The 18,938-nt window shown below is 34.4% G+C and overlaps 3 protein-coding genes across 4 annotated transcripts; 2 read left to right on the forward strand and 1 right to left on the reverse strand.

Moving 5' to 3' along the window:
• The first annotated feature begins 1,840 nt into the window (after positions 1 to 1,840).
• LOC120576796 (probable adenylate kinase 7, mitochondrial) lies at positions 1,841 to 4,557 on the forward strand. The gene is made up of 4 exons (XM_039827276.1): positions 1,841 to 2,227; positions 2,841 to 2,981; positions 3,570 to 3,755; positions 3,897 to 4,557. The coding sequence occupies exons 1-4, from the start codon at positions 1,910 to 1,912 to the stop codon at positions 4,047 to 4,049; spliced, it is 798 nt and encodes a 265-aa protein (XP_039683210.1). The 5' UTR covers positions 1,841 to 1,909; the 3' UTR covers positions 4,050 to 4,557.
• A 37-nt stretch (positions 4,558 to 4,594) lies between these two features.
• On the reverse strand, positions 4,595 to 10,650 carry LOC120576795 (uncharacterized). Of its 2 annotated transcripts, none has more exons than XM_039827274.1 (9): positions 10,512 to 10,650; positions 9,293 to 10,035; positions 8,071 to 9,023; positions 7,141 to 7,435; positions 6,796 to 7,020; positions 5,849 to 6,022; positions 5,484 to 5,675; positions 5,278 to 5,391; positions 4,595 to 5,156 (listed from the first exon to the last, which is right to left on the reverse strand). In XM_039827274.1, the coding sequence occupies exons 2-9, from the start codon at positions 9,947 to 9,949 to the stop codon at positions 4,818 to 4,820; spliced, it is 2,949 nt and encodes a 982-aa protein (XP_039683208.1). In that variant the 5' UTR covers positions 9,950 to 10,035; positions 10,512 to 10,650; the 3' UTR covers positions 4,595 to 4,817. The 2 variants fall into 2 exon arrangements, with proteins under 2 accessions (XP_039683208.1, XP_039683209.1); XM_039827275.1 differs by lacking the exon at positions 10,512 to 10,650 and adding an exon at positions 10,412 to 10,484.
• A 1,286-nt stretch (positions 10,651 to 11,936) lies between these two features.
• LOC120576958 (uncharacterized) lies at positions 11,937 to 12,756 on the forward strand. The gene is made up of 2 exons (XM_039827831.1): positions 11,937 to 12,084; positions 12,221 to 12,756. The coding sequence occupies exons 1-2, from the start codon at positions 11,937 to 11,939 to the stop codon at positions 12,754 to 12,756; spliced, it is 684 nt and encodes a 227-aa protein (XP_039683765.1).
• Positions 12,757 to 18,938: the final 6,182 nt, after the last annotated feature.

Genomic DNA, 18,938 nt, shown 5'->3' on the forward strand with positions numbered 1-18,938 from the left:
ATGACCTAGAACCTTCTTTGAAAAAAATGAGGTAATATTTTATTTATTAATTTTATTAGGTCTGCAACACTTAATTTAATAATTTTTCTCTAAAATGCTGCATTGGGTTAACAACAATTTAACCTAACAAATTTCATCTAAAATGCAGCGCACCAATTTAACCTAACAAATTCCCTCTAAAATGCAGCAATCCCTAATATTTCTCCTCACTGATGAACTTTTCATTCCTATCCTGTTGTGTCATCGTTTGTATATATCTATTGTTTCTGTAGACTTATTTAATACGTTTACAAAAAGACTACCCTAATTTCCATACAAACTCGGCTACCCTAATTTCCATGCAAACTCGGCTATATATAGCAAACCCTCAACCATGTTTCTCTAAAAAAAAAAAAAACCTAAACCGTTTTAAATTACACAGACAGTAGAATAATCTTATATTTTGATATTTTGATTTTTGCAAATGGAACAACCTTCCTCTCATACCAGTGCTTAATTGGTATTCTAATTTAACATGTATTTTATCGATATGCATATCTTTTTGAAAATTGGAATATCCTTTTTGCGTTTTTTGTTTTTAGTTTGAGATGTTTACACCAATTTTGGTCGTCTTCCTATTTAGTTTTGTCGTAATTTCTTGGTCTATTATCTAAGGATTCAGACTATGTCGTGTAATGTCATGTTTTTTGAACTTAATCTGAATTTTGTTTCGTTTAAAACCTTACACTACAAGAAACATTACCTTTTGCCAGTGATTTTGACAGGGGCATGAAACCCTTGGCAAATTTGACACAACATATGCCAAGGAAAACCTCTGGTAAATTGCCAAAGCCATTTCTGGATCCACTTACCATTTGACAGGGATGAACCCCTCACAAAAGGACAAGATCCATTGTTTTTTTTTTTACCTTGAAAATGAAATTTGAAATGGCTGACAGCTTCTGATTTTGCAGACAATATACCAGGGGTTATGCCACAACCTGCCCCTGGCAAACGGGAATCCAGTAGAGAATCTCTGCTGTTGTCATTACCTTGTCAACTCAACCTGATAAAGTCTGCCAAAAAGTTGACGGCTAGCTGTGCCCTACCCCTAGCAGTTGAGTTGACTGTTTATGCGAGGGGCAAAGTTGATAAAGTCAACTCAACCTACCCCTTCTTATGCATACTTTTATTATTTCTTTCTTTGCAAGCAAAGTTGTGCAACTGTGAATGAATTTTGAGGTGAGAATCACATTTCCTTGGATCGGATTGCATATAGAGGAAGGGGAAAGTGATTATGCAACAATACTTGGTGGTTTTTTGTTTTGTTAAATAAATAGTCATTTATTTTACTAGCGGTCATTGTTTTTAACTAATAATATCATCATCAATTTAATTGTATTAATAATTATGGAACAACTGCTCAAAAAGAATTAATTATGGAACATAATGTGTACGCACGTGTTGTTTTATTAAATAGACACCTAAAAAAGTATGTTTTTTGAACGCATCGTGTGTTTTTCGAAGCATATATCATTAGTGTTTCTGAAATGTACAATTTAAATCTCATTTTTCTAATTATCCTTTGACGCCACTCTTTCGATTTGCAACTTATGAACACCCTATTACTCAAGTGCTTGCATAACATGTTGTCACCCTGAATCACACTAACCTGCATACAAAAATAGACCTAAAATCATTTCCAACCGTCCAACGAATCTATCTTCACTCCACCAATCACAACAAAAGTCAACAAAGCAAAACTCACTCCCGCCACGCACCAAACAATGGCACTCTCGTAATTCCCCCATCAAACCAATGTCATTTCTCTAACCCCGCACCCTCTTAAAACCTCAAACAACGTTCCTCCTTCTCCTTCCACATTCCGCAGCCACACACACTCATTTTTCTCTTTCGCAACATCGCCACCATGTCCGCGATCGCACGGCTGAGAGCGATTTCACCGTCGCTGAAAACCCTCAACCGTCCATTCGGATCTGCAGCTGCGCTTCAATACAGCTACGACGACGACGAAGATGAAGATTTGAACTATAACGCGCCACGTGGCATGCTTGACACGGAAGGTTCAGCCCCAGAACGTGGTATTCAGTGGGTTATGATTGGTGAACCTGGTGCTAAGAGACATGTTTTCGCTGAAAGACTCTCGAAGCTTCTAGAAGTTCCTCACATTTCTATGGCTTCGCTTCTTCATCAAGAACTTAACCCTCGTTCTTCTCTTTATCAGCAGGTAATCATTTTTCATAATTTCATATTATTAACTGTTAATTTCTTCATAATCATTGCTATTTAACCGTTACAGGTTAAAGTTTATAGCTTTATTTTGTTGTAAAAGAGAAGAAAATTTCTTTTTTGATTAAAGTGAAATGAAAAAAGAAAAGTGATAATCACATTAAATTAAGTACTTGTGATTAGTAATTACCGTAATACAAATAATTATCTTGCTAGTAAACTCTGTGGTACCTACATTTCTGATCAAAAGAGTGTTCGGTGTCGGTGTCAGGGTGTCTGTCTGACACGTTTAAAAATCAACACACAACACTGACTCATGTGATTGCATTGAATTATGTCATTTTGTCAAATTATTATTGGTGTCAAGTGTGTTCATGTCGTGTCTGGTGTCATGTGTGTCTGTGTTTACCTTTTGAATTTGTTGTGATTCTGTGATGTGTTTAGTTAGTTAATATTCAAAATGTTTAACTTCAATTCATAGATATTTATGAAGCCACGCATATAAATAAAGGTAGATTGTGATTTGTTGACATTGTAGTTGATGGTGTATCGAAGAAATTTTTTTATTTTTGTTAGTGTTTGATTGTGGTTTTTTTTTTGTTCTAATTCAGATAGCGGGTGCCTTGGATCATGGAAAAATTGTACCTGAGGAAATCATTTTTGCTCTATTATCGAAGAGGCTGGAAGATGGATACGATAGAGGTGAAACTGGATTCATTCTTGATGGAATTCCTCGAACAAGAATGCAAGCTGTAAGTTTGTTTCATGCATACCAATTCTTAATATTAAATAAAAGTTAGCAATATTAATTTCAAGATAATATTAAAAATTCAAATAAGTATATAAATGTTCTGTTGTCTTTATTTTACTATTATATTATTCTAGGGTATTTGAAGTAGGTTTTTTGGAGTCTTGAGTCTCGACCTGTTTATGGTATATAAGTGTTTGGAAGAGCTTTTGAAAATAACTTCAAATGTTTATAAGCTGTTTTTGGTTAAGTTGAAGGTTTACCCTCATTCCATTTTCAGTCTTATCATAATCTTTTATATGATAAGCACTTGTTCAATAAGTGTTTAATTATTCTGGTTGGCACTTTATGTATCTTGAGTTTTTTATTGGTACTCCCTCCGTTCCGCTAAATCCACAGTTAAACGACACTTCAAAAGGAACGGAGTATTAGTTAGATATATTTGTAAGAATTATTTGTTGTATCATGTCTGCTAATCACTATAGTTCTAAATACTATTCAATTCTTCAAAGGAAATTAAGTTCAACCTGAATGCTTATTTTGCATGTTTGTTCCATCTTTAAATTTGCTTTGTTCCCTGACTGTTTTGCAGGAAATTCTCAATCACGTTGCTCATGTTGATCTAGTGGTAAATTTCAAATGTCCGCAAGAGGAATTAATGAAAAATAAACTAGGACTTCGAAAATTTACTTCGTGCCAAGAACATATTTTTAAGACCAGTTCTTGGACCCCAACCAAGCAATCGCAGGATGAATATGTCCAGAAACGTGCAGAAGAGGTGACTCACTATATATAATCTTTCTTATATGTGGGTGGTTTCAAATGTTTCATTTCCCCATCATTGATTCTAAGATGTTGTAGTTACCGTGTTAATACTTGTACTAATCTATTTTTCTGTGTGGGTATCTTTTGTTTGTAGTCCAAGATGTTGGAAGATTACTACAGGAAGCAGAAGAAACTTCTGAATTTCGAAGTAGCTGGTGGACAGGGAGAAACCTGGCAGGGACTTCTTGCTGCACTGCATCTCCAGCATATTAATGCTCTTAGTTCTTCTCAGAAGTTGACTGCCTGAAGGGCATCAATCTTCCATGTGGCACCCCATCGATCACTCCTCGGCATTATACCATATGTGAATATGAGAGAGCCAGTAGAATTTAATCGAAATTTTGTGATAGTGTTCCAATTATTGGTGATTTTGATTTTGGAAATTTTGAGTATGTTAAGTTTGTTCTGTAGTGAAGCTGTCCAATTAAGAATCAAATACACAATGTATGAGTATGACCACAAATTTGTAGTAGTGACCGCGTGATGAGTCCTTTTTTGTTTCAATTGTGTTCCATTCCTTTTCTTTCCTAGTTTCTAGTAACTTGTCTGGTCCCAGAAACTAAAAAGTAAAGGACACGTTACACTAGTTTCAAGTTCAAAGCATGTGAGGTTCAAACTTTAGGGCTTTCACGTGTTAGTTTCAGATTTTGTTTACTACAGCCAATTATGTTACAAATTTGTAATCAATGTAATGGAAAATCCAAATTGTTTTTTCTTCTAGTTATTAGTAGTTCCGTGATTGATATTTGAATCCACAAATTCTTCAGCTTTTCAATTATGAGGCAAACCACATAAAGTAAACACAGAATATGAAGTCATTAAATAAAGGCAAAGCATAACCTACCATGGCATGGCCTTATTATACTTTATTACACCGTATCCAATAACTGAGACTGTATTATATAACCTTTACTATATTAGTTGTTACTCCTCTGCTAAAGCTATACTATTATATATCTTTTTACAACATATCCAATAATTGTTACAGGAAGGGTAAAATCTCATATCTGCAGGGTTACTCGCTGTTCATCCAAACATTCCTGAGAAGTTCATATCTGACAGAAGCCTCATTGTGACTAACTTTCTTCCAGTTGGGTTTTGTTGATACTGGTGAGGAGGAATTTGTAAATAAAATTGAAGATAATGGGGAGTTTAATTCATCGAGCTCGTCATCACTGGTGTGCGACTTCCTTACAACAGATGATCTGCTTCTTCTCAACTGACTAGGCTGAAATTCACTTCCAATCTCCCCTACAATGTCTGTAATCACTGTTGCTCGTGGAGGTGAATATACAATGGGAGCAGCAATGCATGGGAAGTTGTTGACAGACTCCTCTTCATCCTCGAGATCATCCTGCCAAATGTGTAAAATGCATGTAATCATGTATATAATCAGGCATATGAAATATCATAAGCAAAATACTATTAATAAAATAAAGGTACAAAAAGAAATATGCAAATGTGATTTATCTAACCTGTGAGTCCAGAGCTTCAAACACAGCTGTGGGAATTGGATCGGGGCAAAATTCATCTGGGACAAAATTGTCTAGAATCTTCTTGATTATTGATGCACCAAACATTGGACAGACCTTAACAAACAAAAATCCTTACACCATGATCAAGAAAAAACTTGCAACAATTTAAAAACTGGATGAAGAAAAGGATAAGTTCATTTGCTAACCTCTTTTCGGATGGATGCACTTAACAACATATCCTTAGGAAGCATCAAGAGATCACTCAGTGCATTAAGAAGATGGAAAGCCTTGAAGGATTCATTTCCATCATTGTTATCAATGTCGTCATCTTTATCCTTAAGTGAGTCGTCATCATCCATACCAAAAAGGTCGGTAAGCCATCTTGACCAGTTACCAACCTGAGAAATTTGATACAAAAACGAAAAAAGAAGATTAACCTTAAATAACAATCAAGATACAAAGAGATTACATGTAGAAAGTTGGACCTAAGTCTGTATGTTTGAATTAAATTAATGAGTGGATGGCTAGATTCTATAGCTTGCACAAAAAATATTTGAGATCAGAATGTTACCGCAGTTTTTAGCTGCGCACCAGCTCCAAAGCTTGATTTACCAGGTGGAATCGGGAGAACCTTGGGATCACTAATTGGATCGGATATAGGATCAGATGGAATGTCATCAGCAGATTCCCGAAGAATGGCATTGAACATAGCAACATCTAATCTGGCTATGCACTGCTCCATTACCTAAAGTTACAAAAATGCTACCAATGTTAATTGAAACGCCACACTGATTACTATATTTACAGATAACACCATTTGGTGGAGTTGCAAGTGTTAGTATTCATCCTTGAGCAATTAGCACAGATCATACTGTTTGAATCCCATATTCCTCGCATGAGGATTCAATTGGAGACACTAAGCGCTAGCGAAGATTTTAATCATGAGTCAAAGATACCTTCCATGTCAACCCCGTGATTCACAAGAATGAATCAATACCAGCATAAAAGGCACAACTTATATAACTTTCATTAATCATTATTGCCACTATACAATGGTTAACAGTATTTTATGATATACGAGTCGTAGATACTAAACGCATACCTAATGCAATCTGTTAACAGTTTCTTTTATTAAAAAGAAAAAAGACCCCTTTTAATTTTTACTATCATACATTACACCTACCAGATATGAGGTCAGGAAGTAGAAAGATACATACATTTCTTTACAATTCCATAAAATCGACATTCTATTAACTCAATTCTATAAACAATATTCTTTTTAACTTTACAGTTCCATAAAATCAACTATCTTTACAATTCATTTTTTCATTCACTGACAGAGCAAATGCATACATTTCTTATTATTCTTTTATTTACAGAATTATCCATTTCAAAGATCTTACCCTACCCATGCTAATTAAACCTACAAAAAAATGACAACCGAAAAAGAACAACAAAAAATGGTTCAGTACTTTTTAGCATAGTAAAAAAAAGGACAAAAGAACTTGATGAACTAACCAATCTAGGCAGCACAGGAAGACAGCCACACTCATGCCCTCCAGCTCGGACGGGACAGATCCTTTCACAGGCTTCTCTGAAAGCATTCTTCCAAATATCTAGTGATAAATTTCCCAGCTCTTGATCATGTGAGCTAGACATCTTTGCAAAGCTTTTCCTAGTTGTAGAACCCACATCCTTTTGAATAATCTTTGCATCAACAAGCTGCATATGTGGAGTCAGAGACTGGACACATAAACAATGGTTTATGTTAGACACTAATAGAATTTGTCGATAACAATAATCATCATGTAAGGAAATCTTAGGATTGTCAAAACGAAAGGGAGCATGAAATAAAAGAGTTACCTGCCACCAAATAGATTCCACGATGCGAGAGAAGATCCAGGTTTCAACCTTTTCCAGTCCTGATGTGAACATGTTTGGGTCATCCCACTTACCGAGACCTCCATATTCAACTTCTAAATTTTTGCTTTTCTTAGGAGAGAATCCTTTCCAAATTAATGGCTGTACTATCTTTGCATTTCCCTCTCCACTCTTCCTTCTTGGACTAGTTCTGGAACGATTTGATTGTGCCACATCCTTGGTGGTTTGGCTTATAATTGTTCTCAAAACAATAGAATTTGATAACCAAAATGTCAACCTGTAACCAAATGCAAGATTTTAATTAATAGGAAGTTGGTACAGTTCTGAAATCATAATGAGACTATAATTCCACATGAACAACCATTAGTAATTAATTTATCCATTTTCATTTAGAATTTCATGCATGAAATTTATCTGCTAATGTCACTTGTCTCAACTTTTATTTATTCAGAATATGCTCCATCTCGATTTAGAAAATGTCCCGACAGTGGAAGACGTGTAAGAAGTCAGCATAATTAACAATTCTATTCATGCCACATAGGCTTTAGTTTTCTTAAGTAATTAAAGACAAATAAACTTTTGTGAACTAAAAACCAATTCCAAACTTTACATGTTAAAGCACCTTTAGATGCTTTATACTCAAGGACACTTCAAAATATTGGCTTGACTAGTGATCCATTTAGCACCGACAGTTTAGATCAAAGATATGTATCATTGTCCGACGCCGACACAATACTAACACATGATTGTTAGATTCTACCACTTCCACTTTCTTACAATATGAAGTGTCTATGTGTCAAGTGTCTTTGTTTCAGTACTTCATGGCTAGTGATGGGATAAAACCAAATAGTTAGAATAAAATGCAGAAACAGTGTACTTATCATAAAACACAGTAAAAGCCTAATGACTCACCTTGGTACATCATTTCCACATGCCTTTGCAACAAGTACTAATCCTGAAACAGCACTTTTAGCTGCACCAGACCTTCTTGCTGGAATATTTTCTTTACAAGCATGAAGGTACAGCCTGGAAAGGCGTCGAGCTGGGGCATGAACCTTACTCATGGAGCTTCCATGCTCAGCAGCTACGGAATATAAAGCAGCCTCAATCGAAGCAGCTTCTCTTAACTCTCCTTCAAGCATATTTATCTTGTTTTCCAACTGCTCAATCTTGCTATCTAAACTTGTGTTTTTGGCATCCCGTGGATAAATCTTACTATCTTTTCTTTCACCGCTTCTGATGTTCCCTCCGTTGTTTTGAGCATCTCCATTAATGCCATTTTCCTTTACCTCAGCATGATAATTGTTACCGAGCAATCCAGTACTCCTAGTTAAGTCTCCGGATGACCTCACAGACTTTACGTATTTCGATCTTTCACTCTTTGGATCATTGCTAAGCTTGTCCTCGACGGAATTATAGTAATATTCATCACTTCCTCCTTCCTTAACACAATATTTGTCGGCTTCCTCGCATCTCTCCCTTAATTTGTCTTCAATTTCCAAACCATCACAGTTTACTGAGTCTGAATTCTTATTTATGAAGTGATTACTATCTAGAGAAGCCTTTTCTTGAATCTCCTGATTTAAATTTTCATGACCACTGCTTTTGGACCTACTCAGAGAATTTTCCTCCAAGGATATGGGAGAATAATCTGCACTAGGAGAATCAACTTGCTTTTGGGTTGTCTCTAAACCATGATTGGGAATATTTGTCATAGAACTATGACCATTTATTGAACTCCCGACATTAGAGGATGCTTCCGTATATGACATATCCTGTTGCATCATACTAAAATTTTCAATCCTTGTTTCTGAAACCAAGTGATGTTCCTTGTCATTCCTACCATTTTTCCGAGCTTTTCCATTCTGCAATTCAGTAGCAATCACTATATGGCTTAGATATGCACAGCAAGCAGACGGTATGCTGATAATGACACGGAAATAGAATTTCTTATTTTCGTTGCATTGATTAATTAGAACAGTTTATGTGAAAGGGTCCTAACTTTGTGATCTTATTCATGGAACAGGAATGAAGGACAATAAAAACAGTCACACATTATTATCATTGGTTTTAGTAAAAGAAATTTATGTTGCTTCTACGAATGAAAGGATAGAATAGGGGAAAACAGGAGTACCTCTTCACAATCGGGAGAATTTATAACTGCAGCCATAGACGAATGAGAGGAAACATCATCATCAGTAATAGCATCAATCTCAGCTTCCTCAGCATACTCTCCGTTCATCAATGCCGAAACAGAATCACCGCCACCATCGCAATTTTCCTTTGACAAAGTGTCCTTCAACGTGGACTTAGTGCGGTTCTTTTCAACAGGCTCGATTTTAACAAATAAAATCGGCTGATCCGTGTTTCTGTAGTTCCTCTTGCAATTCAATGGTACACTAACGCTTAAAGTCTCTCTAAGTATTCCACAGTCCGCTAAGTCTACGATGGCAGTCCCAAGCAACTGACCTTTAACAATCTTCTCCCTTCTAGGCTCAAACAAGTTAAACTCCAAAGTATTCTTCTGGAAAGCATCAACATTTTTAACAGACATATCCTTCACCAGTGTCGCAGAAAGCCTAAAAGACTCATTAAACTCGACTTTTCCTTCACCAAGTGAAGCGGAAACAGGTTTGGTAGACCCAGAAGTTCGTTCACCATTCTCCCATTGTATCAATACAGATTTAATAGATCTGAGAGATTGTGATGGAGGCCAAGGCTTAAGTTCTTGTATGTGAATTAGGTAATCCAATTGAACCGTACCGCCACTTCTTCGGCCCTTTCCTTTCATGGTTTTCAAGATAATGCAATCTCTAGATTAAAACTTATACTTCCTTAAATGCACTTGAATGTGTAGTACAAATAGTCACAAACCATCTGAAATACAAAAGATTGAAGAAATAATCAATAAATACTACACTATTTTTCATTTAAACACATACTCAAACCAAAAAGCGCTTAGATGAGATGACACGAGTCTCTTCTAATTTAACCAAAGTCTTGGGTTCAAATCTAGGATTGGGTATGCAGCAGCGTTAAATGCTCAAAAAATAAAAAATAAATAAAAACATAGTTTTTTTTAGCTGAAATTGTACACAAATGCACAAGGTTCTTGATTTGTGAGACAAAAAATAATAGATCAAAAAAACTGAAGAAACCCAGTAAAAAAGTTTAAAACTTGAAGCAAAAACATAGCAGAAAATGGGTAATGTAGATGATAGAGTAAGGTAACAGATTAGTCATAACATTTTACCAAGAAAAGAAGATTGAATTGCAACAAAAGTCATGAAAACTTGCAATGAGAAAGAATGCTTGAAATAGAAGGAGATTGAATAGCATAATAGAAGTCTTACCAAGAAAGCAGTGGCAGGTAGAAGCAGAATCAGAAAGCTGTAAGCTAGTATGGACTTGTTGAGTGTGACTCAGAAGCTAAAAGTGAATGAAAATGAAGAATGAGTAAAAAAAGAAGAGTGATAATGATATATGAACAAGATAAGTGTAGGTTTTTTCCCCTATAAATAAATTTATTTTATTACTAGAGTCACACCGATTCATTTCATGTTTTTTTTACTATGTTTAATAGTGGGGTCTTCACCATTTAAGATCCGGTATCTAACATGTATTTTTATTGATTTTTTTTTTTTAGGTCTCTTAAGACCGAAAGTCTCATTTAAGACTTTTTTTTTTCTTAAATGGACCTCACGCAACTTTTTATTAAAATAATCATTGTTGAGTTGTTTTTGTTAAAATATACATAATAAAGTGTTATTAGTGGGATCTATTTAGACATTTTGTTAGAGAGTCTTTATTGGAATGGTTGAGTATTTGTTAAATATTATTATTAAAAAATAAAAAGAAAATGATGTATATATGTGAGATCTGTTTTAAGATTTCAAAATTAAATATCTCTATTGTAGATGCGACTAAATGATAACAATCATTGATCATGAGTTTCGACATATTAATTTTGATATTTTTACTAATTGAGTTATGATTTAGATACCGATTTCACGGTTAGATATTTAATATTTATTTTAATTGTTCGTGTGGCTGTTATTGGTGCTGTGCGTGTAACATTTATAATGTTGAGCACGTGAAAAAGAATAATCATCATAGTGGAAAAAAGTGGTTTATTTATGTCCAAAAAAAAAAAGGAAAAAAGTGGTTCATTCAAAAAAAAAAAAAAAGAGAGAGGTTGGTTTAGTAATTTTGCTGGAAAAATGTACATGTTTTGTTGAAGTATCAAAGGAATTTACATTATATTTGGATGAATAAACTTCTGATGAAAAGAAATTCAGAGAAAAAATTTCCAAATATATTTTTTTAGGGGAAAATTTTAAATATATGGAATATTTGTCTTATTTGAAAGGTTAGAAGAATGAGTGGAGACAGAGTATATCCGTAGAATTTATCAAATGAAAATACACTACATGTTTGAAATTTTGAATAGATTTCAGACATGTTCTGGTTATTAAAGGGAAGGTGATTCTTACCGGTCAAGATTTTATCATTGCTAATATTTATGCACCATGTGATACGTATGCTAAACAGGAACTTTGGACTCTTTTGTCTCATTTTATTTTGAACAACGACGATGTGAATTTTTGTATTTGTGGAGATTTAACTCTGTTCGTTCAGAAGAGGAGAGAAGAGGACGTAGCTTGGTGTTTCAGCAGTTGGATGCAAATAACTTCAATAATTTCATTGATAGCTGTTATTTGATTGATTTACCATTATGTGGCCGGTTATTTACTTGGTATCGCGGTGATGGTATTTCGATGAGCAGATTGGATAGATTTATGGTGTCTGAAAAATGGTGTGTTTCTTGGCCGAATTGTATTCAGGTGGCTCATCAGCGGGGTCTCTCGGATCATGTCCCAGTGGTGCTTGATGTTGATAATGCTAATTGGGGACCCCGTCCGCTTCGTATGCTGAAGTGTTAGGCAGAGTATCATGGGTATGCTGAGTTTGTCCGTGGTAAATTAAACTCCTTTTTTTTTGGATCGATGGGGTGGTTTTATTCTGAAAAACAAGTTGAAAATGATTAAATGTTGTTTAAAAGAATGGCACCAACAACACTTTAAAAATTTAGATGGTAAGATCCTTGAAGCGAAGAATCAAATTTCTTCCCTCGACATTAAAGGGGAGGAAGCTGAGCTTCTTGAAGAAGAAGTTAAGGAACTTCATGATTTATCTGTTCAACTACATTCCATGGCTCGAGTACAAACTAGCATGAATTGGCAGAAGGCGAGGATGAATTGGGTCAGGGAAGGTGACGCGAATTCAAAAAATTTCCATAATATGATGTCAAGCAGACAAAGGAGGAATGCAATTCATTTGGTTCATGTTGATGGGGTTCTTGTGGAAGGGGTCCAGAATATTCATACTGCGGTTTATAATCATTATTCCAGTCATTTTCGTGCATTAGATGTTCTAAGGCCGGGGGTGGATGGGCTGAACTTCCGTAAGCTCTCTTACACTCAGGCGGCCAGCTTGGTGCAGTCTTTTTCATTGGAGGAGTTTAAACAGGCAGTGTGGGACTGTGAGAGTTTTAAGAGTCCCGGACCAGATTGTTTCCTTGGTTGGCTGCATGTATAAGGTGTTGGCCAAGGTTCTTGCGAATAGGTTACGTTCAGTCATTAGTGTGAATATATGCCTTGACAGGATTACAATGGTTTTGATGATTGACAAAAGAAGTTCTAGAAGAACAAAGATGCAAAAAGCAGAAAAGAATATTCAAGCATTCTAGTCTTGGATTTTATTTTTATATTACGAATTTATTGTAAGTGGTTAAAAATCTCTCAAGAAAATAAATCACACACTCACAATATTCTTCAAACAAATGTGATTTTGCATTAAAATATTTTTGCATGAAAAAGCCATAATTGATTTTGGAAAATTGCATAAATATTTATTTACATTAAAAATATTTTTCATTCATATTATGGTTTCATTTCTCAAGCCATATTCTATTATATTTATTCGGTTAATTGGCTGGTATAGAATTTTTCCTAGTATCTTTTTCATTACAACATAATCAGTTATGTTTATATACAATTGATTATGGTGAGTTAAACTTTTCTATCCGTTGGCAATTAAACATATAATCGTTGGAATGAAATCAAGTTTTTAATACCATGCAATTGAATGGATTTGATTCTTAAAAAGATTACATATTGCCTAATTGGTCTATGTATTCAACGGCTAATTTTGTATGTCCAACGGCAACTTGATTTTATCATGCTACGGCTACTTATTTTCTCATATGAATTTCACTTTCATTTTTGCATATAAATAGATGCATTGTGGTAGCTCATTTTCAACAACTAATATTTGCACTAAACATTGTCAAAAATACTTTTACATCACTCTCATTATTTTTACACTTGCTAATTTATTATCTTGAGAGCTATTTTATACTACATAGTTTATCTTGTAGTTCTTGTGCTTCAATTTGTTATATCTACACATTTGGTGTATTACTTTATTATTGTAATTCTTATTTGTATTGGGTGTGATCCCAAGGTTTCAAGAGAGGTGATATCTCTTGGGTTTAGAGGCTCTTCTACAAAGGATTGTTTTGTTTGGAGAGTGCTCGCTATCTTGTAAAGGTTACTAGCTTATCCCGTTTAAAAGCTAAGTTAGTGAAAATCTCAAGGGGCTTTTCCTTGGGGACTAGACGTAGGCCTTGGTGTTTTAGGCCGAACTAGGATAAACTTCTTGTGTCTTTTTCTCTCATCCCTTTATCTCTTTTACTTTACTTGTTATTTATTTTAGCACAATTTTTCTAGTTTTTCATCTTTATTATAAACTTTTATATGCACTTTATTTCTTTGGGTTAAAATATTTTTTAAGTGCTTATTTTAATTCGTTTTCTAAAGAACACAATTCACCCCCCCTCTTGTGTGTTTGAAGTCACTTGGTCAACAAGTGGCATCAGAGCTTGAACTCTTGTTAAGGACTAATCGTCTCAAGAGGCAAGATGACTTCAAACAACAATTCCATAAATTGTCCCCCATCTTTCAATGGTGAAGGGTATGGTTATTGGAAAGAGAGAATGAAAATTTTCATTGAAGGAATTGATTGTGATATTTGGGATGCTATTGAAAATGGTCCATTTATTCCCACTCATTTAGTCAATAATGTTGTCGTGAATAAACCAAGATCCCTTTGGACCAAAGATGAAAAGAAAAAGGTTCAATACAATTTGAAAGCTAAGAACATTATCACCGCTTCACTAAGCATTGATGAATTCTATCGTGTATCAAATTGTACAACCGCCAAAGAAATGTGGGAGGGGTTGTAGATCGGAGGGGTTGTGGTACCGTGTGTTAAGAATGATGACAATTAAGAATGATTAACTTTAATAAAATGAAATGAGAGAGATTAAAATATGTTTGGAATTAAGAATGAGAACGATGCCAAAGTATATATATATCCCCAGTAAGATCGGAGTCTTTCATTCCTCCTCCCTTCAGTCCAGTTTTAACCCGTCCCAGCAACGAAGACCTTCCTACTTACTGCAAGGTGAGGCTCTGCCCTTCCCCTAGAATCCACTCCGGGTCGGAGGAGCTGCTAGTCCAACTTCTTGAGCAGCCGAGATATTGAACAACGAACGAGCAAGCTACCTTGCCTCACCCTGAGATGAGAGGGAAGGTCGATTTGACTCGAATCCCGGACCTGATCTTTAATCCTACACCGGTTAATGATGCGATGGGATAAGTTTTTTTTCATCAATGCTGGCTACTCTCTCTTTTGAGATTTTCAGAGCCAGGAGTTTAAGAGCGGCAGTCCTTATGCCGACAAGAAAGGGGAAGACTTGAATAGCAGACAAAGTGGAATATGACTGACGAGGTGGACGATGATTTTATATGATGTATGGGAGATAGTTGTTAACATGTAAATTATAATGATGATGAGAGAGACGAGAATTTGTGTGCTTGCATTAGAGTCATGCATTCTAGGGAGAAGTTTTGCATTAATATGTGGAATATGTGACTGAAAATACTTGTTAAATTGATTATATGCATTCATGTATAGTTTAGTTCATGTTGCACTACATGATGTGGGAGAAAAGTCCAGTAGCATACATCTAACAAATATGTTGACAAAAGTCCAATGATATAACTCTGGAAAAAATGGTGAGTAGATATGGTACCACAATCATATAGGTCGATAGGAGAGTACATATGCATATATATGAGGATGTTAGTGTTTTATGTTTTGAAGCGCGAAAATGATGTGATACTATCATACGTGAAAAGAAAAGGTTATACATAATAACTGTTGAGAATGATGAGATAGTAGAGATTATATTATTTTGAGATTGTATTTAATGTGTGTGATTTTCCCTACTATTATGTTATGGAAGGATTTACCACCCCTTTATGGTGACTATACCGTGGGTATAGACACTCAGGTCAACGATGAGTAGCTTTGGTACGTTTAACAGGTGGCAAGAAGGGATGCTCTACACATCAATTTCTTTTCATAGTAGTTGAAATAAAAATGTAGACGCTACGAGCTCTGATTCCTGTAACACTAGGGTTGGGAAAAACGTCTACATGTCTTGTTTTACAAATTGAATTAATTTTGAGAATCTTGATTAATTTCTATTGATGAACATCGAAGAACAAGTATTTATTATTATTATTATTATTATGACTATTTTTGCATAATTTATCCTATGAAGGTGAAGTTATTATTAAAAGGGAATTTGTGTATGTTAAAGTAATGTTAAAGGTTTTGAGTCGTGTAACATCCTTTAAAATAAATATATTATTTTTATTTTTATTTTAAAATTCTTACAAGAAATATGGTGTAAATAGACACATAAGAAATAAGAATGCATACAAGAATATAATAATTTAGGAGAGTAAAAATAAAAAACTGGAACAAGGCTTGAACACGAAAATCAAAAAGAAGAACGCAAGGAATGAGACATATAAGAAGAAACGTGAAAGAAATGATAACCAATTGTTTCACTAACGAAAAATAAAACAGGAATAAGCTAGTAATTTTTTAATTAAAATACTCTATTTCATTACATACACCCCAAATTGGGTGGAATGAAAAATAGAAGGATATGATGGTATGAGATGAAATGGATTCCATTGTATTCCATGTCATTTCATTCATTATTTATAAATCCAAACAATGGAACATAACTATCTACCACTCCATTTCGTTCCACTCCACCATATTTCATCAATCCAAACAAAGCCTAAAACTTTTGCATATACAAATGTATATAACTTTTTTGACAAAACCGTTGCATATATATGAACAACCAACAATAATTCTTCAAAAAAAAAAAAAAAAAACTAACAACATCAAAACCTTAAAAAAAAAAACTAACAACATCAAATAAAATACATGATCAATTGCAAGTTTCCATCACTTGAGAACATTTTTCACGTTAGATAGGATTCCTAAATCTTAAATGTCAGCAATGTTTGGTGAAGTCCTTACAAAACCTGTTAAAGCAGGATAATGTCATTATGGTAGTGATAAATTGGATAACACTTAGATTAAATGATAAATGATCTCTTTTGGTTTAACAAAGGTTTTGAATTCGAATCTCAAGAGAGTAAGAATTCTAATTTCCAACGCTGATTTAATAAATAATGCAAATAAATTTAAACAAAAAGGATGTTACACATATTCATCAGTTATTCATTCAAATAATAAATAATACTTCATATTTCAGAATGCGAAAAATACTTTATAAAATAAACGAGTCTGATTCTCATGTCATTGTGGAAAATATCATAAGGATTTCAAATACTTAAACTTCCTACAATTAAACATTCAACGTTTGACCCCAACCCTAGTTTTACAGATCAAAGCACTTGATTATTCGACTACATAAATAATTAGATAATAGCTACGGAAGTATATCTTCGTCGCCACCTTTTAAACGTCCTGCAAACTAGAGCTCCTCGTTCCGAGTGTCTGTACCCCAAGAGTACAAACATCATAATATACAACAACAATAACAACAACAACAACAAAAGGGTGATAATATTCATCATAACATATATTGAGATACATGAATAATATATAAATATGCATAACATCATATATCATCATATACAACATATTCACAATTCTTCATCAGGTTATACAACATCGTTCACAGATCCTCTTTATCATAACATTGATTTCAAAACATTAAAGAAATGCACATAACATTCACAATACATCAACATTAACACATATCACATATGCCACATATGTCACATATACATCATATACACCTAACATGAGCCATATGATAATACACTTTGTTCATAGACCTATATGCATCCCGGTACCGATTTTTAATCAACATTTGTATGTCAGAGTTGTGTTACTGAACATACATACATCATTCGTCTTTCTTCATTTTTACGCAATATGATATGATACATGAAGATTCACTAACACCATATAAAAAATACATCGACAACAAATTATCTTCACAACATAATTCATTTCGTCATTTTACTTGTTATTATAAAACAAGTTCGTCATTCGTCATTCGTCATTCATATACGTCATTCATCATCCATATACATCATTTACGTCGTCATTATTCAACATTATACAACATCGTCATCACATCATCTTTCAACATTATATAACATCGTCATTACTCAACATTGTCCTTAAAACCTATACTCAACATCAACTATTCTCATGCACAACGAGTTTCATCCTAACAGTAACATCCCCTTTTTTGTTCTTAATTAAGTTTCCTTCTCACCATTATCGTTACAGCTATCACAATTATTCTTCTCTTTAAAATAACTTTACGCCATATTATTTCGTTTTATCACTAATGATCTTATAAGACACTAATTCTGTTTGGTTTGTAGATTATAATTGGTCTCATTTTGTTAAAACAAGTGTTCTAGTAAGATGTTGGACAAGATGTCTTGACTTGTTGGTACGACATCATAGTGTGCTTTGTTACGCATTCCTGGAAGATTTGTTTTAAACGTGAGATCACTGAAGATTCTATGAAGATATGATTCATGTGAATTGATATCCAAGAAGCATGTGTTTCTAGAATCAGCAAAGGTCGGTTTAGCCATTGTCGTGTTTCCTAAATTGGATGTCAAAACATTTTAGGAAATAATATAACTGCTCCTAGAATATTGTGAAGACCAAATATACGTTTTGGTCTGCTGATTGTTTAGCGTGAAGAAAAAACCCATGCTGCTAAATGACTATATAAGGAAGACTCAAACATAGTTTCATTCACGAAATCAATATTATTGAATGGAGTCTTTTAGGATTTCGTTGTTAAGCCTTGTTCTTTATTGTATACCTCTCTGGTTGATGCCACTGATTACAAGAGCACATAGATGGTTTGTTTAGTTGAGTTGTAAAAGGACTGAAACCTTCATTTGAGAAAAGAGCCATTTAAGGTTTCGTGCTTGTATCACCTTGATGCATTGAGCTGGACTGATAGTTGAGTTGTAGTTTGTGAATCACTTGTAAGCTTTTAAACAAGAGTGGATTCTGTTTCTTGGAGTGTGTCTCCATTTTGATTGTACTTGTTGTTATCACTAGTGAGTGATTGAGGGTAAGTGAGAGGGGTCCCATATATAGGTGTTTCTTAGATAGAAATATCACGGGTAGTGAGCAGGTGCGAAGCTAGTAAACAGAAGGTTGTTTATGCAGGCTTCAAATTAATACTATTATAGTGGATTTCCTTCCTGGCTTGGAGCCCCCAGATGTAGATGACGTTGCACCAAACTGGGTTAATAAATACCTTGTGTTATTTCCTTTAT

Source organism: Medicago truncatula, chromosome 7 (assembly GCF_003473485.1).
Source record: "Medicago truncatula cultivar Jemalong A17 chromosome 7, MtrunA17r5.0-ANR, whole genome shotgun sequence".
Classification (NCBI taxonomy): Eukaryota; Viridiplantae; Streptophyta; class Magnoliopsida; order Fabales; family Fabaceae; genus Medicago; species Medicago truncatula.

What these genes read in the sequence shown, in the direction of transcription:
- LOC120576958 (XM_039827831.1), top strand. Translation starts at nt 11,937, where the DNA reads ATGAGCAGATTGGATAGATTTATGGTGTCTGAAAAATGGTGTGTTTCT. An exon ending in TTGGGGACCCCGTCCGCTTC is followed by an intron (nt 12,085 to 12,220) that starts GTATGCTGAAGT and finishes GTTGTTTAAAAG; the next exon opens with AATGGCACCAACAACACTTT.
- LOC120576795 (XM_039827274.1), bottom strand. Translation starts at nt 9,949, where the DNA reads ATGAAAGGAAAGGGCCGAAGAAGTGGCGGTACGGTTCAATTGGATTAC. An exon ending in ATTCTCCCGATTGTGAAGAG is followed by an intron (nt 9,024 to 9,292) that starts GTACTCCTGTTT and finishes ACTGAATTGCAG; the next exon opens with AATGGAAAAGCTCGGAAAAA. An exon ending in TTCCTGTGCTGCCTAGATTG is followed by an intron (nt 6,023 to 6,795) that starts GTTAGTTCATCA and finishes TTGTAACTTTAG; the next exon opens with GTAATGGAGCAGTGCATAGC.
- LOC120576796 (XM_039827276.1), top strand. Translation starts at nt 1,910, where the DNA reads ATGTCCGCGATCGCACGGCTGAGAGCGATTTCACCGTCGCTGAAAACC. An exon ending in CTCGAACAAGAATGCAAGCT is followed by an intron (nt 2,982 to 3,569) that starts GTAAGTTTGTTT and finishes ACTGTTTTGCAG; the next exon opens with GAAATTCTCAATCACGTTGC. An exon ending in TCCAGAAACGTGCAGAAGAG is followed by an intron (nt 3,756 to 3,896) that starts GTGACTCACTAT and finishes TTTTGTTTGTAG; the next exon opens with TCCAAGATGTTGGAAGATTA.